Below are 22,714 nucleotides of genomic sequence, written 5' to 3'. Positions count from 1 at the left end.
CCCCCACTGTCACGCCCTGACTCTGGGGACTCGTATTTGTTGAGTCAGGGTGTGTATTTTCTGTGTGGTATGTTCTATGTTGTGTTTTCTAGGTTTAGATCTAGATCGTCTAGATCTATGTTGGCCGGTGTGGTTCCCAATCAGAGGCAGCTGTCGCTCGTTGTCTCTGATTGGGGACCATACCTAGGTAGCCTATTGGCACTAGGGGGTTGTGGGATCTTGTTTCCGTGTAGGTATGTTTTGTGTTCTACCTTGGACTTCACGTTTCGTTTGTTTATTGTTTTGTCGGTTGTTTATTCATTAAAATAAACATGTACGCATATCACGCTGCGCCTTGGTCCGTCCCGTCTGTAAACGACCATGAAACCTACTCACACACATACCACAAAGAGAGGGAAAATGACTAATGCAACCTACAGTATTTTATAATTGTCTCTTTTGTCTGGGATCTTTCAGGAGTAATACTTTTGTAATCCTGCTCTAAAGAAATTATTCACACCCTCAGCAGGCCGAGGGACAGGAAATAGCGTAATCCTTTGTGAGCCCCGAAGAAATAATGATTTTCATTATCTTTTCCTTTTCATTGCCAGACAAAGCGTGCTCAACTGAAAAACAAACATGAAATATAATGGTCATTTCGCCTGTGCTCTCATGGTTGGATATTCTCTGGGGGAATCTCAATTGCATACTCCTCGTGTCCTCTCTCCTCGCCGCCTCCTCAAAGCCCATTGAATGAGAAACCCAAAGGTCCCTCCCATCTGACCTTCTCCTCCAAAGGGTTTTGAGAAGGAGGCGAGGAGAGAGGAGTATGCAATTGAGGTTCTCCCATTGTGTATGTGCACTCTGTGACAGGAGAATTCTGGGTATTGGTTGAATAATTAATGTGTCAGCGTAGACGGTCGAGGCCCTTTTCAGACGGGGTGGAATCTTCTCAACAAGATATAGATATTTCCCCTGCTGGTGGCTCCTCGTCTTCCCATCCCACCGTTACCATGCCGACCGAGCAAAGCCAACCTAAACCTGCCCGGCCCCCTGCAGCTCCTACAGCTCCAAAGGCTGGCAGTGTGTGTGTGTGTGTGTGAATGCGCGTGTGTGTGTGTGTGCAGGCTGGCAGAGTGATGAGTCTGCGAAAAGGAGGACGCTCGGACAGACAGATCGGTGTGGTGACCTCTCCCTCAGGGGAGCCACGTTTTTACCATGACACACTATATCAGGGTGAGATCCAAACCCAACACAGACCAATCTAAGGGTGTTACAACTGTTGTGTTTTCATTGAGACTCAGTCCCGCAGAACCTCTTTCAAGGATTATAATGAAAGGATTGAGATTCAGAAAACTTTAATTTCCTCAATGAGGCAATTCATTTTGCAGCAACACAATACATACAGTGGGGAAAAAAAGTATTTAGTCAGCCACCAATTGTGCAAGTTCTCCCACTTAAAAAGATGAGAGAGGGCTGTAATTTTCATCATAGGTACACGTCAACTATGACAGACAAAATGAGAAAAGAAATTCCAGAAAATCACATTGTAGGATTTTTAATGAATTTATTTGCAAATTATGGTGGAAAATAAGTATTTGGTCAATAACAAAAGTTTCTCAATACTTTGTTATATACCCTTTGTTGGCAATGACACAGGTCAAACGTTTTCTGTAAGTCTTCACAAGGTTTTCACACACTGTTGCTGGTATTTTGGCCCATTCCTCCATGCAGATCTCCTCTAGAGCAGTGATGTTTTGGGTCTGTCGCTGGGCAACACGGACTTTCAACTCCCTCCAAAGATTTTCTATGGGGTTGAGATCTGGAGACTGGCTAGGCCACTCCAGGACCTTGAAATGCTTCTTATGAAGCCGCTCCTTCGTTGCCCGGACGGTGTGTTTGGGATCATTGTCATGTTGAAAGACCCAGCCACGTTTCATCTTCAATGCCCTTGCTGATGGAAGGAAGTTTTCACTCAAAATCTCACGATACATGGCCCCATTCATTCTTTCCTTTACACGGATCAGTCGTCCTGGTCCCTTTGCAGAAAAACAGCCCCAAAGCATGATGTTTCCACCCCCATGCTTCACAGTAGGTATGGTGTTCTTTGGATGCAACTCAGCATTCTTTGTCCTCCAAACGCGACGAGTTGAGTTTTTACCAAAAAAGTTCTATTTTGGTTTCATCTGACCATATGACATTCTCCCAATCCTCTTCTGGATCATCCAAATGCACTCTAGCAAACTTCAGACGGGCCTGGACATGTACTGGCTTAAGCAGGGGGACACGTCTGGCACTGCAGGATTTGAGTCCCTGGTGGCGTAGTGTGTTACTGATGGTAGGCTTTGTTACTTTGGTCCCAGCTCTCTGCAGGTCATTCACTAGGTCCCCCCGTGTGGTTCTGGGATTTTTGCTCACCGTTCTTGTGATCATTTTGACCCCACGGGGTGAGATCTTGCGTGGAGCCCCAGATCGAGGGAGATTATCAGTGGTCTTGTATGTCTTCCATTTCCTAATAATTGCTCCCACAGTTGATTTCTTCAAACCAAGCTGCTTACCTATTGCAGATTCAGTCTTCCCAGCCTGGTGCAGGTCTACAATTTTGTTTCTGGTGTCCTTTGACAGCTCTTTGGTCTTGGCCATAGTGGAGTTTGGAGTGTGACTGTTTGAGGTTGTGGACAGGTGTCTTTTATACTGATAACAAGTTCAAACAGGTGCCATTAATACAGGTAACGAGTGGAGGACAGAGGAGCCTCTTAAAGAAGAAGTTACAGGTCTGTGAGAGCCAGAAATCTTGCTTGTTTGTAGGTGACCAAATACTTATTTTCCACCATTATTTGCAAATACATTCATTAAAAATCCTACAATGTGATTTTCTGGATTTTTTTTCTTCTCAATTTGTCTGTCATAGTTGACGTGTACCTATGATGAAAATTACAGGCCTCTCTCATCTTTTTAAGTGGGAGAACTTGCACAATTGGTGGCTGACTAAATACTTTTTTCCCCCACTGTACATGGTGAAATCAAACAAACAACAACCGATAGCAAAGCGAAGAAGGCTGAGGGAGTGCAATTTCATAAAAATGTCAAAAGGGTATAGAGATGTGAAGGCTAAAAGAATCAGCAGAAATAATGCATTCTAATGTCTTTGTGATGAATTGAGAACATGTGTTTTTGTAATGGCTTATAATAGATGAGCTCACCAGCCGACAACAACAGACCCACTGGGTTCTAGTGTTGCCATGGCACCCCAGGACCTGCCGGAGCACAAGGTGTCTGTGCGTTTCCCGACAGCGGTGGTAATCTGTGGCCAGTCTCCTCTGATTGGGTTTGCCTGCCTCACAGCTGCCGACTTCAGACAAAGAGAGGCTGTGATTCTGCCTGGGCTAGCATTCCGTGGTGAGAGCTAGGGTCAGGCCAGTCCAGGTTTCTCTCTGTCTGTCTGGCTGTTGTGTGAAGTGTTTACCTTGCACTGTGTTAACGAAATGTTGCTGAAGCAACTCTATGCAATTCATACCCTGTAAAGCTGTAAGAAATCTGAGTCCCTTCTTTCTCTCAAGTCAATTCAACACAGCCTTTACTTTGCAATATCAACATGGTGAAAGCACATTTCAATATCACTTTCCTTCACCTAGACCGTGATTTATAAACCAATAATTTGTCAGACAAAAGAATACAACCATGAACATACAGTGGCTTGCGAGAGTATTCACCCCTCTTAGCATTTTTCCTATTTTGTTGCCTTACAACCTGGAATTAAAATGGATTTTATGGGAGTTTGTATCATTTGATTTACACAACATGCCTACCACTTTGAAGATGCAAAATATTTTTTATTGTGAAACAAACAAGAAATAAGACAAAAAAACAGAAAACTTGAGCGTGCATAACTATTCACCCCCCCCCCAAGTCAATTGTCACGATCGTCGTAAGCAACGGACCAAGGCGCAGCGTGATATGCGTACATCCTTTAATGAGTACTTTTCAACAATTAACAAAACAACAAAACGATACGTGAAGTCCTAAGGTTAACAAAACACAAACCTCTCCGGAACAAGATCCCACCAATGACAAGTGCAAAACAAGCTGCCTAAGTATGGTTCCCAATCAGAGACAACAAGCCACAGCTGCCTCTGATTGGGAACCACCCCGGCCAACATAGAAACACATGAACTAGAACATGAACATGGAACACTAAACATAGAAACTAACACCCTGGCTCAACATATAAGAGTCCCCAGAGCCAGGGCGTGACATCAATACATTGTAGAGCCACCTTTTGCAGCAATTACAGCTGCAAGTCTCTTGGGGTATGGCTCTATAAGCTTGGCACATCTAGCCACTGGGATGTTTGCCCATTCTTCAAGGCAAAACTGCTCCAGCTCCTTCAAGTTGGATGGGTTCCGCTGGTGTACAGCAATCTTTAAGTCATACCACAGATTCTCAATTGGATTGAGGTCTGGGCTTTGATTAGGCCATTCCAAGACATTTACATGTTTCCACTTAAACCACTTGAGTGTTGCTTTAGCAGTATGCTTAGGGTCATTGTCCTGCTGGAAGGTGAACCTCCGTCCCAGTCTCAAATCTCTGGAAGACTGAAACAGGTTTCCCTCAAGAATTTCCCTGTATTTAACGCCATCCATCATTCCTTCAATTCTGACCAGTTTCCCAGTCCCTGCCGATGAAAAATATCCCCACAGCATGATGCTGCCACCACCATGCTTCACTATGGGGATGGTGTTCTCGGGGTGATGAGAGGTGTTTGGTTTGCGCCAGACATAGCTTTTTCCTTGATTGGCAAAAAGCTCAATTTTAGTCTCATCTGACCAGAGTACCTTCCATTTGTTTGGGGAGTCTCCCACATGCCTTTTGTCGAACACCAAACGTGTTTGCTTATTTCTTTCTTTAAGCAATGGCTTTTTCTGGCCACTCTTCCGTAAAGCCCAGCTCTGTGGAGTGTACGGCTTAAAGTGGTCCCATAGACAGATACTCCAATCTCCGCTGTGGAGCTTTGCAGCTCCTTCAGGGTTATCTTTGGTCTCTTTGTTGCCTCTCTGATTAATGCCCTCCTTGCCTGGTCTGTGACTTTTGGTGGGCGGCCCTCTCTTGGCAGGTTTGTTATGGTGCCATATTCTTTAAATTTTTTAAATAATGGATTTAATGGTGCTCCGTGGGATGTTCAAAGTTTCGGATATTTCTTTATAACCCAACCCTGATCTGTACTTCTCCACAACTTTGTCCCTGACCTGTTTGTTGAGCTCCTTGGTCTTCATGGTGCCGCTTGCTTGGTGCTGCCCCTTGCTTAGCGGTGTTGCAGACTCTGAGGCCTTTCAGAACAGGTGTATATATACTGAGATCATGTGACACTTAGATTGCACACAGGTGGACTTTATTTGACTTCTGAAGGTAATTGGTTGCACCAGATCTTATTTAGGGGCTTCATAGCAAAGGGGGTGAATACATATGCACGCACCACTTTTCTGTTATTAATTGTTTTTGAATTTTCTGAATCAAGTTATTTTTTTCATTTCACTTCACCAATTTGGACTATTTTGTATATGTCCATTACATGAAATCCAAATAAAAATCAATTTAAATTACAGGTTGTAATGCAACAAAATAGGAAAAATGCCAAGGGGGATGAATACTTTTGGAAGGCACTGTAACAGTCTGATTTATCATATTTCATTCTATTCCCAAAGACAATACTGATGTTTTCTTTAATCCTGCACCCTCCTTGAGAGACACTGATCAGGCTGCAGGCAATGTGCTGTCAAATGATTTCCAGGCCTTCATTGTAAATAAAAATGTGTTCTTAATTGATCTGGCTGGTAAAATAAAATATATAAAACCATGCCAGAGATGTCATTGCCTCAGAGTCATTCTACTCAGGAATGACTACCATCCAGGGTACAGTTGTTGCCAAGAAACAAAAGGTCAGGGTTCAGGAGGACATAAACCTTTTAACTGGAGTATGCTGGCACAGTGCATTGTATAAGTAAGTAATTAAGTAAGTAGCCTTGCACTAGCCTTGGCTTGTGCGAGTCATAACGGCTCATAGGTGTAGGAGCCTGTCTCCTGTTTCTGTAGTGTGAGGCAGCTTCATGTACAAGTACACCCCCTGGACTCTAGTCTATTGCAGGGCTTGTACATTGTATGGTGATGTCTAATAGTGAACGGCTGGTTGATTCTGGTGCTGGGTGCTAAAGGTCACTGGTTACTATGACATTCTGCTGGTGCTCTGTGGTCTGGAGCGTCTATCTATTTGGTACAGCAGATGCAAATAGATTCAGGTTAACTGGATGGCAGCCAGTCACACACTCCCTTGACTATCATTCTGAAACCTCTGCACTCATGCTCATAACCTGATAAAGCTTTTCTCTCTCCTCTCGTTCACAGAGCAACTAAAGCACATCCAGGGCCCGTGGTCCATCTGAGTGACAGCCCAAAGGATGAAGGCAAGGTGAGTAGGCGGAAGAATAAAAATAAAATAAAAAAATGCTTGCCTCCTCTTTCTCTCCTCTAGCAGGAACTGTGGTACACAGTCTGCTACATGTTTTTAGACTTTTTATTTGAAATACAGGACTATGACCCAAAATGGCTCCCAAATGAGTTGCTAACGCGTCACGGTTAACCTTTGGATCATTGCGTGCCCTCTGGTACTGGCTGTCCTCCTTGTCATCATCTTTCAGTGGGGATGGACCTGTTTTTGTGTGTGTGTGTCAGCAACGCAGAGGGGTTTAGGTCATGAAGCGGTCGCGCCTGCTAAGATGATGGTCGGGGTTCTAGGGGCTCGGAGGCATTAGGGGGAATCGGTTCGCCATGCAAGACCTGCTGGCACTCGATGTGCGTGGGCTGTTGGTGTGAAAAAAAGTATAAGATGCTGTCAGGGAGGGAGGGAGAGAGGGGGAGAGAGAGAGAGAGAGAGAGAGAGACCCACCCGTTGCCCTCTAGGTTACAGAGAGCTGGTAGTCCCGTCTACCAGGTGTGAAATAGGGAAGGGACTCAGGGGGTATGCTAATTTGGTATAGAGCAGACCTAATTCACTCTATTAAATTAATCAAAACAGGAATATTTTACATTTGCCTAGAAATGATCTCAACTGAGAAAAATGTCCTCCTGTGTGCTACCTATATCCCCCCACTAGAATCCCAATACTTTAATGAAGAAAGCTTCTCCATCGTGGAGGGGGAAATCAATCATTTCTAGACCTAGGGATATGTACTAGTCTGTGGCAACCTAAATGCCAGAACTGGACAAGAACCTGACAAACACCTACCTGGAGGTGACAGCATTCCCTCCCCCATATGCCCCCCTAGGCACAACTACGACAACATAACCAACAAACAACTCCTGCAGCTCTGTCGCACGCTGGGTATGTACATAGTCAATGGTAGGCTTCGAGGGGACTCCTATGGTAGGTACACCAATAGCTCATCTCTTGGCAGTAGTACTGTAGACTACTTTATCACTGACCTCAACCCAGTCTCTCAGAGCGTTCACAGTCAGCCCACTGACACCCCTATCAGACCACAGCAAAATCACAGTCTACTTGAACAGAGCAATACTCAATCATGAGCCATCAAAGCCAAAGGAACTGAATAATATTAAGAAATGCTATAGATAGAAGGAAAGTAGTGTCGAAACCTACCAAAAAACAATTAGGCAACAACAAATTCAATCCCTTTTAGACAACTTCCTGGACAAAACGTTCCACTGTAATAGTGAAGGTGTAAACTTGGCAGTAGAAAACCTAAACAGTATATTTGACCACTCAGCTTCACTATCAAATCTAAAAATCTCTAACAGAAAACCGAAGAAAAGTAACAACAGTGACAAATGGTTTGATGAAGAATGCAAAAACCTAAGAAAGAAATTGAGAAACCTATCCAACCAAAAACATAGAGACCCAGAAAACCTGAGCCTACGCCTTCACTATGGTGAATCACTAAAACAATACAGAAATACACTACGGGAAAAAGAAGGAACAGCATGTCAGAAATCAGCTCAATGTAATTGAAGAAACCATAGACTCTAGCCACTTCTGGGAAAATTGGAAAACACTAAAGAAACAACAACACGAAGAGCTATCTATCCAAAACGGAGATGTATGGGTAAACCACTTCTCCAATCTTTTTGGCCCTATAACAAAGAACAAACAGCAAAAAAATAAACATGATCAAATGCAAATCTTAGAATCAACTATTAAAGACATCCAAAACCCACTGGATTCTCCAATTACATTGAATGAACTACAGGACAAAATACAAACCCTCCAACCCAAAAAGGCCTGTGGTGTTGATGGTATCCTCAATGAAATGATAAAATATACAGACCACAAATTCCAATTGGCTATACTTAAACTCTTTAACATCATCCTTAGCTCTGGCATCTTCCCCAATATTTGGAACCAAGGACTGATCACCCCAATCCACAATAGTGGAGACAAATTTGACCCCAATAACTACTGTGGGATATGCGTCAACAGCAACCTTGGGAAAATCCTCTGCGTTATCATTAACAACGGACTAGTTCATTTCCTCAGTGAAAACAATGTACTGAGCAAATGTCAAATTGGCTTTTTACCAAATTACCGTACGACAGACCACGTATTTCCCCTGCACACCCTAATCGACAAACAAACAAAACAAAACAAAGGCAAAGTCTTCTCATGCTTTGTTGATATCAAAAAAGCTTTTGACTCAATTTGGCATGAGGGTCTGCTATACAAATTGATGGAAAGTGGGGTTGGGGGAAAAACATACAACATTATAAAATCCATGTACACAAACAATAAGTGTGCGGTTAAAATTGGCAAAAAGCACACATTTCAGGGATGCAATTTAAGCCCCACCCTCTTCAACATATATATCAACGAATTGGCGAGGGCACTAGAACAGTCTGCAGCACCCGGCCTCACCCTACTAGAATCTGAAGTCAAATGTCTACGGTTTGCTGATGATCTGGTGCTTCTGTCACCAACCAAGGAGGGCCTACAGCAGCACCTAGATCTTCTGCACAGATTCTGTCAGACCTGGGCCCTGACAGTAAATCTCAGTAAGACAAAAATAATGGTGTTCCAAAAAAAGGTCCAGTTGCCAGGACCACATATACAGTGGGGAAAAAAAGTATTTAGTCAGCCACCAACTGTGCAAGTTCTCCCACTTAAAAAGATGAGAGAGGCCTGTAATTTTCATCATAGGTACACGTCAACTATGACAGACAAAATGAGGAAAAAAAATCCAGAAAATCACATTGTAGGATTTTTTATGAATTTATTTGCAAATTATGGTGGAAAATAAGTATTTGGTCAATAACAAAAGTTTCTCAATACTTTGTTATATACCCTTTGTTGGCAATGACACAGGTCAAACGTTTTCTGTAAGTCTTCACAAGGTTTTCACACACTGTTGCTGGTATTTTGGCCCATTCCTCCATGCAGATCTCCTCTAGAGCAGTGATGTTTTGGGGCTGTCGCTGGGCAACACAGACTTTCAACTCCCTCCAAAGATTTTCTATGGGGTTGAGATCTGGAGACTGGCTAGGCCACTCCAGGACCTTGAAATGCTTCTTACGAAGCCACTCCTTCGTTGCCCGGGTGGTGTGTTTGGGATCATTGTCATGCTGAAAGACCCAGCCACGTTTCATCTTCAATGCCCTTGCTGATGGAAGGAGGTTTTCACTCAAAATCACATGATACATGGCCCCATTCATTCTTTCCTTTACACGGATCAGTCGTCCTGGTCCCTTTGCAGAAAAACAGCCCCAAAGCTTGATGTTTCCACCCCCCATGCTTCACAGTAGGTATGGTGTTCTTTGGATGCAACTCATCATTCTTTGTCCTCCAAACACGACAAGTTCTATTTTGGTTTCATCTGACCATATGACATATGACATTCTCCCAATCCTCTTCTGGATCATCCAAATGCACTCTAGCAAACTTCAGACGGGCCTGGACATGTACTGGCTTAAGCAGGGGGACACGTCTGCACTGCAGGATTTGAGTCCCTGGCGGCGTAGTGTGTTACTGATGGTAGGCTTTGTTACTTTGGTCCCAGCTCTCTGCAGGTCATTCACTAGGTCCCCCCGTGTGGTTCTGGGATTTTTGCTCACCGTTCTTGTGATCATTTTGACCCCACGGGGTGAGATCTTGCGTGGAGCCCCAGATCGAGGGAGAATATCAGTGGTCTTGCATGTCTTCCATTTCCTAATAATTGCTCCCACAGTTGATTTCTTCAAACCAAGCTGCTTACCTATTGCAGATTCAGTCTTCCCAGCCTGGTGCAGGTCTACAATTTTGTTTCTGGTGTCCTTTGACAGCTCTTTGGTCTTGGCCATAGTGGAGTTTGGAGTGTGACTGTTTGAGGTTGTGGACAGGTGTCTTTTATACTGATAACAAGTTCAAACAGGTGCCATTAATACAGGTAACGAGTGGAGGACAGAGGAGCCTCTTAAAGAAGAAGTTACAGGTCTGTGAGAGCCAGAATTCTTGCTTGTTTGTAGGTGACCAAATACTTATTTTCCACCATAATTTGCAAATAAATTCATTAAAAATCCTACAATGTGATTTTCTGGATTTTTATTTCTCAATTTGTCTGTCATAGTTGACGTGTACCTATGATGGAAATTACAGGCCTCTCTCATTTTTTTAAGTGGGAGAACTTGCACAATTGGTGGCTGACTAAATACTTTTTTTCCCCACTGTACAAATTCCATCTAGACACCGTTGCCCTAGAGCACACAAAAAACTAAACATACCTCGGCCTAAACATCAGCGCCACAGGTAACGATCTGAGAGATAAGGCAAGAAGGGCCTTCTATGCCATGAAAAGGAACATAAAATTCGACATAACAATTAGGATCTGGCAAAAAATACTTGAATCAGTTATAAAACCCATTGCCCTTTATGGTTGTGAGGTCTTGGGTCCACTCACCAACCAAGAATTCACAAAATGGGACAAACACCAAATTGAGACTCTGCATGTAGAATTCTGCAAAAATATCCTCAGTGTACAATGAAAAACACCAAATAATGTATGCAGAGCAGAATTAGGCCAATACCCGCTAATTATCAAAATCCAGAAAAGAGCCATTCAATTCTATAACCACTTAAAAGGAAGCGATTCCCAAACCTTCCATAACAAAGCCATCACCTACAGAGAGATGAACTTGGAGAAGAGTCCCCTAAGTAAGCTGGTCCTGGGGCTCTGTTCACAAACAGACCCCACAGAGCCCCAGGACAACAACAACAAGATAATTAGACCCAACCAAATCATGAGAAAACAAAAGGAGAATTACTTGACACATTGGAAAGAATTATCAAAAAAACAGAGCAAACTAGAATGCTATTTGGCCCTAAACAGAGAGTACAGTGGCAAAATACCTGACCACTGTCACTGACCCAAACTTAAGGAAAGCTTTGACTATGTACAGACTCAGTGAGCATAGCCTTGCTATTGAGAAAGGCCGCCGTAGGCAGACCTGGCTTTCGCGAGAAGACAGGCTATGTGCACACCGCCCACAAAATGAGGTGGAAACTGAGCTGCCAAATGTATGACCATATTAGAGACACATATTTCCCTTAGATTAGAGATCCACAAATAATTACAAAACAAACCCAATTTTGATAAACTCCCTTACAGTGGGGAAAAAAAGTATTTAGTCAGCCACCAATTGTGCAAGTTCTCCCACTTAAAAAGATGAGAGAGGCCTGTAATTTTCATCATAGGTACACGTCAACTATGACAGACAAATTGAGAAAAAAATCCAGAAAATCACATTGTAGGATTTTTAATGAATTTATTTGCAAATTATGGTGGAAAATAAGTATTTGGTCACCTACAAACAAGCAAGATTTCTGGCTCTCACAGACCTGTAACTTCTTCTTTAAGAGGCTCCTCTGTCCTCCACTCGTTACCTGTATTAATGGCACCTGTTTGAACTTGTTATCAGTATAAAAGACACCTGTCCACAACCTCAAACAGTCACACTCCAAACTCCACTATGGCCAAGACCAAAGAGCTGTCAAAGGACACCAGAAACAAAATTGTAGACCTGCACCAGGCTGGGAAGACTGAATCTGCAATAGGTAAGCAGCTTGGTTTGAAGAAATCAACTGTGGGAGCAATTATTAGAAAATGGAAGACATACAAGACAACTGATAATCTCCCTCGATCTGGGGCGCCACGCAAGATCTCACCCCGTGGGGTCAAAATGATCACAAGAACCAGAACCACACGGGGGGACCTAGTGAATGACCTGCAGAGAGCTGGGACCAAAGTAACAAAGCCTACCATCAGTAACACACTACGCCGCCAGGGACTCAAATCCTGCAGTGACAGACGTGTCCCCCTGCTTAAGCCAGTACATGTCCAGGCCCGTCTGAAGTTTGCTAGAGTGCATTTGGATGATCCAGAAGAGGATTGGGAGAATGTCATATGGTCAGATGAAACCAAAATAGAACTTTTTGGTAAAAACTCAACTCGTTGTGTTTGGAGGACAAAGAATGCTGAGTTGCATCCAAAGAACACCATACCTACTGTGAAGCATGGGGGTGGAAACATCATGCTTTGGGGCTGTTTTTCTGCAAAGGGACCAGGACGACTGATCCGTGTAAAGGAAAGAATGAATGGGGCCATGTATCGTGAGATTTTGAGTGAAAACCTCCTTCCATCAGCAAGGGCATTGAAGATGAAACGTGGCTGGGTCTTTCAGCATGACAATGATCCCAAACACACCGCCCGGGCAACGAAGGAGTGGCTTCGTAAGAAGCATTTCAAGGTCCTGGAGTGGCCTAGCCAGTCTCCAGATCTCAATCCCATAGAAAATCTTTGGAGGGAGTTGAAAGTCCGTGTTGCCCAGCGACAGCCCCAAAACATCACTGCTCTAGAGGAGATCTGCATGGAGGAATGGGCCAAAATACCAGCAACAGTGTGTGAAAACCTTGTGAAGACTTACAGAAAACATTTGACCTGTGTCATTGCCAACAAAGGATATATAACAAAGTATTGAGAAACTTTTGTTATTGACCAAATACTTATTTTCCACCATAATTTGCAAATAAATTCATTAAAAATCCTACAATGTGATTTTCTGGAATTTTTTTCTCAATTTGTCTGTCATAGTTGACGTGTACCTATGATGAAAATTACAGGCCTCTCTCATCTTTTTAAGTGGGAGAACTTGCACAATTGGTGGCTGACTAAATACTTTTTTCCCCCACTGTATCTACTGGGTGAAAAACCACAGTGTGCCAACACTGCAGCAAGATTTGTGACCTGTTGCCACAAGAAAAGGGCAACCAGTGAAGAACAAACACCATTGTAAATACAACCCATATTTATATTTATTTATTTTTCCATTTGGACTTTAACTATTTGCACGTTGTTACAACACTGTATATATACATATTAAGACATTTGAAATGTCTTTATTCTTTTGGAACTTCCGAGTGTAATGTTTACTGTTAATATTTATTGTTTATTTCACTTTTGTTTGCTATCTACTTCACTTGCTTTGGCAATGTTAACATACATTTCCAATGCCAATAAAGCCCTTAAATGAGAGGGAGGACAGAGAGAGGACAGAGAGAGAGAGAGGACAGAGAGAGAGGACAGAGAGAGAGAGAGAGAGAGAGAGAGAGACAGAGAGAGAGAGAGAGGACAGAGAGAGAGAGAGGACAGAGAGAGAGAGGACAGAGAGAGAGAGAGGACAGAGAGAGAGAGAGAGAGAGAGAGAGAGAGAGAGAGAGAGAGAGAGAGAGTTGATGGAGATTGGTAAGAGCGAGGGAGGTTGAGCATTAGAAGGAAAAAAGGAGAGATTGTATGAGAGAGAGAGAGAGAGAGAGAGAGAGAGAGAGAGAGAGAGAGAGAGAGATTCTGTTTGTGAAGATGACTCATATGGGATATGAAGTATATTTCTTGCTTGGATTTATAGCCAAAAGCATATCAGACTCTTTCTGCCTCCCAAAGCACTTGTAAATGTGTGCATTCTGCCATAGAGAGGTTTGACCTTTCATGTGTTTGTTTCTCTGAATGTGTGGGTGTGTATGTCAGAGCCAGTTAGTGTCATGGAGGTAGGTAAAGGGGGCAAGATAAGGTAAAGGCAATAAGGTGGGTATGATAGAGGCAGTGATGGTGTATGTTGCCTACCTACATACACTAGTGCCCCCTGTGAGGATAGATCAACTTTTTCAGCTGTAACACACTACTAGAATATGTCAAGGTGATGTCAGTGTTGAGATAGACAGGTCGTTTTGGTTTAATTGCTATTAACGCAGGTATATGTGGTAGGAATTGAGGCAGGTATGCATGTGAACGCGGGCGTGTTTGTGTGTGGCCCATGGGGGACTGAGAGTGGCAGAGTGAGGCTGGTTGTTTTCCGCCCCACCTGCTCTCCATTCCATAGTGTGTGATCTGTGCTTTCACAGTGTCTCCTCTCCTCCCTACAGGGGCCTGTCTCCTCCTCCCCTCCCCAGAGGATCCCCTCCTTTAAATACTCCTCTCTTCCAGACTGCTCCACCTCTTCTGCTCTGTCTATCTCAATGTGTGACACTGCCATTACCCTCCGCACCACTCTCTTAAGGTGTACCTAGTGGAGTGTGTGTGTGTGTGTGTGTTAGTGTGTGTCTTTGTGTATCCTAATTTGCACTCTGGATGTGTGTATTCCTCCTCTGTGTGCGTCGGTGTGTGTTGTCTATCTCTCTCTCATCCTGGGGGTGTGTAGTTTCATCTCAGCCTTCAAGTGTAGACTCCTCCTCTCTCTGTGGGTGTGTAAGTAGACTTCTGTATTTTCTCTGCAGGGTGTGTGTTGCTTTGTCTCTGGCTGTGTGACAGTCCTGACTTTGAGTGTTGTGATTCCTCATATCCACCTGTGCTGCTCAAAATCCATCGTATCCATCGTATCCATCGTATCCATCTTATCAGCTTTTCAGAGATAGCGGCCATGTTGGAAATCTGTCTTGCCTACTACTTTCTAAAACTGCATAGTGTGTACTAACCGTAATACATACTATTTACAACGTACTGTTTAGTAAAACAAATGCAGTAAGAAACAAATATCAGCATACTAGATTCATCCTTCTGAGAATGCGTCATCTAAGGAGCAATTGCGTTGATTCCCGCCATTCGTTTTGGTATAACATGTTCCCTCAGCTAACTATCAGACACACGTGGGTCTCAAAAGATGATTCTCTTCCTCAATAGTGTGCAGCGAATTCGCCTAGATGAAGCGTAAATGAGTATGACATCCTGGCTATTAAAGCATACTACATTTTCGACATTTCACTTACTATAAAATGTTATTTTTTCACATACCCAAAATCCCTAATATTTTGAACACAAGTACGGGTATTCGGACACGACCCGCATCTTTGCATATCCCTGCGAACCTCGTGTATGTATCTCATTAATTGAAAACTACAGACAAAGGCCACACATTTTCTCTCTCTCTCTCTCTCGCTCTCTTTCTCTCTCTCTCTCTCGCTCTCTTTCTCTCTCTCTCTCGCTCTCTTTCTCTCTCTCTCTCTCTCTCTCTCTCTCTCTCGCGCTCTCTTTCTCTCTCTCTCTCTCTCTTTCTCTCTCTCTCTTTCTCTCTCTCACGCTCTCTCTCTCTCTCTCTCTCTCTCTCTCTCTCTCTCTCTCTCTCTCTCTCGCTCTCTCTCTCTCTCTCTCGCTCTCTCTATGCCCCCTATCCCATCCCATTCTCTCCTAAACCCTTCAGACGTCTCCCAGTCCTCCTCCCCAAAAGTAAATCCTCTATAAATCACACACAGGGATAAGAGCCAGCCGGAGAGAGACAGACAGAGGGAGCAGATTGGTTGTGTGCTCAGTGGAACACTCATGGTGAAGATCATCCCTCCCAATCCCCCTAATCACATCTCCCACAGGGAGAAAACCCTGGCCACAGGAGCTACAAGCCAGGGACCACTACGTCTGTAAAGCGGGAGAGAGGGAGGGGGAGCGAGATAAATAGTTTATGTTTACTGAGACAAGCTCAAGTCTATAAGAGTCTTATTTCAATGTTCAATTATTTGATCCTGTATTTTCTCTTTCCACCTCTGTCACTCTACTGCCTGGCCCTCTCTCAAATGCTCTCCCTCTGCTTTATCCTTCTCCCTCTTTCCCTCCCTCTACCTGTCTTTCCCCCTCTACCTCCTCCACAGTTGCTGATAGGGTTTGAGAGTGGAACAGTAGTCCAGTGGGACCTCCGAGCCAAGAAGGTTGACTTCAGAATCTACTACGATGAGGTGAGTACTCTCTCTCTCGCTCTCTCTCGCTCTTGAACAGGTGATTTCACCCACATGAACTGTCTGATGTAAGGTTTACAAAGACTGTGTGTGGGAGCTTATTTTACATGGATGCTTTCTTTGGGTTCATTAAGAGTCCTTTAAAAGTATGTTTACTTAAGGTCACACAATCAGGGACGATGTAAGGGCCTTATCTGATTACATCTTGACAGTGTACATGATTTTTAACCTATATGCCCTTAACTCCCCTCTTCAGTGATCATTTAAAACCTGTACATTCCTCCCCTTATTTCCAAAGAGGTGTCATTAGAACAGATCTGTCAGTCTTAATTACTCAGTGTGATGCATGATGGGTACCCGTCTCTGGTGCTTCTATGTCGCTAGGCCTCTCCATCAAAGACGGTTTAGAACATGACAAGGGAGAGGCATCGCCATGGCAGCCCAGACAAAAGCTTGGAGCACGTAGGACAAAAGGAGCTCTCACTCTGCCATGATTCATTAAGGAAGGCTCTTTGTGTGATGCTCCTATGCGAGCCGGGAGAAGAGAGGAATGGAAGGATAAATAGCAGCGTTCCAGATATCGCACCGTGCTCCTTTCTGAGCAGATGCTCATCACAGAAGAGGCTGATGCATTGGAGTACGCTTTAGATTTTACAACACTCCCTCTTTAAAAAAAAAATATATATATATATATATATATCACTCACTCTCTGGGAATAAAGGCAAACCCCATTTCAAAGGCTGGTAGATGAGCTCGCTGCTGAAACCTATAGTTTTTCATTAGTGCAGTTCGATTAACTGGCTGATGAATCCTCCCAAGCCATTTCTGGCTTATTTAATTTCACAGGCAAGCAACATCAAAGACTTTCACTAACACACCTGAACTCCTCCTACAGAGCCATACAAATAGGGTCATATCTGGAAATAAATAAATACATGTGTGTGCGTTCGTTCGTGTGTGTGCAGTCTAGGGGAGAAAAATAAGAGTCACTGTCGGTTCTGAGCTTAACTAATTGCTTTGCAATATTGATTTCTCCTGTGTCATTAATCGAATGTTACATGTAAGACTATATTTTCTACACCTGTCCATTTCCTTTCTTTCATCTCCCCTGGATTTCCGGAGCTCTCCGGTTCTGTGCGTAGTTAGTGGTATTGATCCTTCTCACTGTTTTAATCAGTCCAGCTCTAGTCGTGTCCACTCTCATTTAACACCAGAGTAGTTGAGGGACAGCACTAATTTGTTTTAGCTACTAGGTTAACTGCGGTTGAAGGAGTGCAGTCTATCATCACATTGTGGTTGTTACTCCAAATAAGTTATATATTACTTATTATTGTTATTTCCTTCAACAATAACACATTATTTTACTTATTACTCCCTGGGAAAAGTAATTAATTACACTACTTGTTATGTTACTTTTGCGTTACACCCCAAAATGTTGCGTGTCCTCACTCAATGTAAACTGTCATCGATATTTTGTCTATCTGTCTGAAAGAGGGGGATTCTACCGTGGATAAGGGCAGCATTTCCTCTAATACATACCCAGCTATAAGCTTGTTCAGCTCTTTCTGGGTTACAGCCTGTCCTCCTGAATGATTGAAATCAGCCTTGGTTGTTTGGATGAGGTAGGCCTACAGTCATCTTCAGCAGCAGTAGTCAGGTCTCGGGGGTCTTTCGCTACGAGTTTTGTGTTTGCGTGTTGCCTTTGCAGGTGCTTCAAGAGATTGGAAGTTGTGTTTCTAGCAGTGGAGAGGTGTTTCTTGCCTGGGCACAGTTTACATTTTACAGTTATATTCTTGTCATTTTGTCCTACCAAATCAAACTAATGGGAGTACTTCCACACCGAGAAAGTCAATGTTTAAGACGCTTCTGCCATTTTTCATTTCTCTCACTAAATCAGTAGTGTGTGTGTGCGTGAACAGGAACTTGGTGAGAGGATCTGGGGTGGGGGGATTATAATTTTTATTTATTTATTGAGCCAACAGAAAGGGAATAATAATCCCAAAGATGTATTTGATCAATAACTGTAATAGGAAGGGAATGATAACAAAAGTAACATCCTATTTCTTAGATCAGTAACTGTAATATTATTACTCAAATTGGAAAAGTAACTCCGTTATATTAGTTGTTACCGCAAAAAGTTGTATTATTACTATAATGCATTATCCTTAACACTGCATGAGGCACTAATACATGTAGGAGGGCATTCTGAGATTGCAAGATTTTCTGACTTGGTCTCGCTCCCCTTTTCTTTCTTTCTTTCTTTCTTTCTTTCTTTCTTTCTTTCTTTCTTTCTTTCTTTCTTTCTTTCTTTCTTTCTTTCTTTCTTTCTTTCTTTCTTTCTTTCTTTCTTTCTTTCTTTCTTTCTTTCTTTCTTTCTTTCTTTCTTTCTTTCTTTCTTTCTTTCTTTCTTTCTTTCTTTCTTTCTTTCTTTCTTTCTTTCTTTCTTTCTTTCTTTCTTTCTTTCTTTCTTTCTTTCTTTCTTTCTTTCTTTCTTTCTTTATTTTCACATTGCCCTCCTCCCTCCCTCACTCTCTATACCCTTTACATCTCTCTCCAGGCTATCCATTCTGTGAGCTGGCATCATGAGGGGAAGCAGTTCATGTGTAGCCACTCAGATGGCAGCCTGACTATGTGGAACCTGAGAAACACAGCCAGGCCCATTCAGATCACCTACCCTCATGGTGAGACACACACGCACACACGCACACACACACAAACACACACACACATAACCCCTGACCTCTGACCTGTGATCTACGACCCTACAGCCCTGACCCCAATCTAGTGACACAGTACATGCAGTAGTCATTGAGATATAGATTAATTTGCGGATCTAGACGCTAGCGAAAACACATGGCATTAATTGATAGTGCTTTACATTATAAACCTTTACTGCCAATAACATCAAGACATGTTACAATGACTTGGTGAGTCCATTGATTTTCCAAGCTCCTGAGCTTACACTCTACCACCCACCAGATGAACAAGTGCACCATCAGGTCAGACGTTTGCTGAATACTCTTTGATGAGCTCTGATTGCAATGAGCAAACTATGCGTTTCCGCCATGGCCTTGGCTCTCTGAGGCTGTATCGGATTGGTCTGTGTGGAGGCGGCATGGTTTGACCCTGTGACTTCCCTCATGAAATACTCCCCCAGCAATATCTGTCTGCTCAGACACTCAGGAAGGACATACACTGTCTGTCTGTCTGTCACACGAGTAATAGGGTAGGAACAGAGGACCAAAGATCTGTTTATCAGGACCATAGCTGTGTTAGTCACTTAGGAGAGAGAGAGAGAGAGTTCAGATGAGTCAGTGAGGGTTAACTCGGTGCATGGATGATATGTCAGGTCAGCTCCCAGAGGGAGGTAGGCTGGTATTGGATCAGTCTGACATGACTTTGAGCTGAGTATAGGCCTATATTCCTCTTTTTTTCTACCTCTTTATTCTATCTTTTTCAATCTGTCGTTTGCTACCTGAGTCAGTTTCATGGATGCAGAGAGAGACAGTCCTCTGGGTATTTATTGAAGTCTGATTTGTGACTGCAAAAGTAATTTACTTTCGAACAGGAACAGGGTATACTGCCTTATATAGAGGTCAGAAGAGATAAACAATGTAAACAACTTATATCCAGCTCACCCGCCACCACCACATTATTCAACATCATCTATTCTACTGCACTCCACTCCCAGGCTTGTTAATCACAGTCATTTGAATGAGAGGATAGGAATTAGAGAGAAACAGATTCATCAATGGTGAAAAAGCCAAAAAGTGTTGTTGAAAAGAATGTGCACACTTACCGAGAGGGTTCGTTGTCATTCTGCTGTCTTAGTAGTACATTACACTTTAATCAATTTAAAATTAGTTTGATTTGAAAAACTCTGAGATGGAGAGAGATGGTGGTGAAGAAGCTTGGACAACAAAGTAATAACTAACTAATGATATAAGGATAAAAACATAATAACTAGCTTATTTTTTCATGTACCCAACATGGCTTCCTCTTTTCTCGTCTTCCCCAGGGAAGATACTGAAGGACGGGAGGAAAGAGTCTTGTAAGCCCATCCTCAAGGTGGAATACAAGACCTCCAGGAACAGGTAAATACTCTGCCCCTCTCCATCTGATAAACCTACCCAACAGATCACAGATCCCTACATCACACCCTGTACTGTACTGAACTAACCAACATGGTACTCTAGTGCCAGGCGAAGCTGCCATAACCCCTTTTCAGGCAGCTTTCTATTCTATTACCCTCAAATAAATAAATGTTTCCTATGATATTTCACCAAACAAATGATTGCCAAGAGCAGTTCCCCTGTAATGAAAAATGTATTTGTCAAGTTTCCGATGTTTGTATTTGCCAAAAACCATTTTGATCACAGCTTGTTGTTCAGAAGTGAAACCTGGTATGAACGAGCTCCATATAGGTCTGAGTCATCCGCTGGCTTTCTATCACAGAAAACAATCCAAAATACAGGGAGCCTTTAACAGGGAGCTGTTAAGAAGTGTTTCATCTCCAGACATGGGATTGAGAGGAGCCTCTGAAGCAGAATTCCCTCTTTGCTTGATGCTCTTTGTTGTCTGTTTGGAATGCATAATTGTTCCCTATTATCTATTCCTATTTCTCCCCTCAATGGTTTGTGAATTACAATTGAGGCGTAATCATATAGTTATAGTTGTGTGAAGTTGAATATTAAAGAGATAGACAAGCAAAGGAGGTACAAGTACAGCACTGAGACAGAGACACCCACTTTAGACTGTGCCTTTCACAGTGTGACCACGCTTTGTAATGCTGAGAGAAAACAACAAAACACTCTTGTTACTCACGGCCATGACCGTGACTTTGACCGTGGGCGGTTGTGTCTGATTGGGACCACAGTTGGTTGTGTCTGGATGACCGTCGTAACTGTGGGTGGTTATGGCTGATCATGATGACCGTCGTGCCCGTTGTGACTGTGGGTGGTTGTGTTCCTTGACTGTGAATGGAGGGTGTTGATCGTTTGATCCTCAGACGGCGGATCGCACGGTTCAGTTTGTCCAAGGGCTGGCCCAGACCAGACTAACACATTCACAGTCACTCTGTGGGCAGTCAGTTTGTCCCAGGGCCGGCCCATATTTACATTTACATTTTAGTCATTTAGCAGACGCTCTTATCCAGAGCGACTTACAGTTAGTGAATGCATACATGTTATTTTTTTTGTTGTTGATATTTTTATTATATTTTTATACTGCCCCCCCGTGGGAAACAAACCCACATCCCTGCCGGCCAAACCCTCCCCTACCTTGGACGACGCTGGACCAATTGTGCGCCGCCCATGGGTCTCCCGGTCACGGCCGGCTACGACAGAGCCTGGACTCGAACCAGGATCTCTAGTGGCACAGCTAGCACTGCGATGCAGTGCCTTAGACCACTGCGCCACTCGGGAGTCAGACTAACACATTCACAGTCTCTCTGTGGGCAGTCAGTTTGTCCAAGGGCTGGACCAGACCAGACTAACACATTCACAGTCACTTTGTGGGCTAACTGTCTCTCTCTGCTCCTGCTGACTCATTGAGCTAGACAGGATTAAATACTCCCAGCAGCCTTGTGGGAAGGAAGGGCACCATTGGCTGAAATATATAACTCTGCCTAACTCATAATGCCAAGAGCAGTTCCCCTGTAGTGCAAATTAATTTGTCAAGTTTCTTATGTTAACTTGCCAGAAACTATTTTGTTCCTAGCTTGAAACCTGGTATGAACGAGCTCCAGATAGGTCTGAGTCATCCACTGATATTCTATCATATCAGAAAACTATTCAAATACAGGGATCCTTTAACAGGGAGCTGTTAAGAAGAGAGGAGCCTCTGAAGCATAATTCCCTCTTTGCTTGATGCTCTTTGTTGTCTGTTTGGAATGCATAATTGTTCCCTATTATCTATTCCTATTTCTCCCATCAATGGTTTGTGAATTACAATTGAGGCTTGTAATCATATAGTTATAGTTGTGTGAAGTTGAATATTAAAGAGCTAGATAGACAAGCAAAGGAGGTACAAGTGCAGCACTGAGACACCCACTTTAGACTGTGCCTTTCACAGTGTGACCACGCTTTGTAATGCTGAGAGAAAACAACAAAACGCTCTTGTTACTCACGGCCATGACCGTGACTTTGACCGTGGGCAGTTGTGTCTGATGATCATTGTGACCATGACCGTGGGTGGTTATGTCTGATCTGGATGACCGCCGGTGGTTGTGTCTGATGGTCATTGTGACCGCGAGACCATGGGTGCTTGTGTCTGATGACCGGTGTGACCGTCAGGTCCGTGGGTGGTTGTGTCTGATGGTCATCGTGACCATGGGCGGTTTGTGTCTGATCATGATGCCCGTTGTGACCGTGGGTGGTTGTCTCTGATGACCGGCGTGCATGTGGGTGGTTGTGTTAGTCTGGCCCAGACCAGACTAACACATTCACAGTCATGCTGTGGGCTAACTGTCTGTCTCTCTGTTCTCGCTG

The 22,714-nt window shown here is 43.4% G+C and overlaps 1 protein-coding gene across 11 annotated transcripts in view; it reads left to right on the top strand.

Moving 5' to 3' along the window:
* Positions 1-22,714, top strand: part of stxbp5l (syntaxin binding protein 5L) — a 254,822-nt gene that overhangs the window by 177,623 nt on the left and 54,485 nt on the right. For all 11 annotated transcript variants that reach the window (XM_041865683.1, XM_041865667.1, XM_041865650.1 and 8 more), the window contains exons 6-9: positions 6,379-6,442; positions 16,142-16,225; positions 18,784-18,907; positions 20,245-20,320. In XM_041865683.1, the coding sequence (XP_041721617.1) occupies positions 6,379-6,442; positions 16,142-16,225; positions 18,784-18,907; positions 20,245-20,320 (348 nt within the window). The remainder of the gene's footprint in view (positions 1-6,378; positions 6,443-16,141; positions 16,226-18,783; positions 18,908-20,244; positions 20,321-22,714) is intronic.

The sequence above is a fragment of the Coregonus clupeaformis genome, chromosome 4 (assembly GCF_020615455.1).
Source record: "Coregonus clupeaformis isolate EN_2021a chromosome 4, ASM2061545v1, whole genome shotgun sequence".
Classification (NCBI taxonomy): Eukaryota; Metazoa; Chordata; class Actinopteri; order Salmoniformes; family Salmonidae; genus Coregonus; species Coregonus clupeaformis.
The sequence above is the reverse complement of the archived record's forward strand: the minus strand, read 5'-3'. Positions and strand labels throughout refer to the sequence as shown.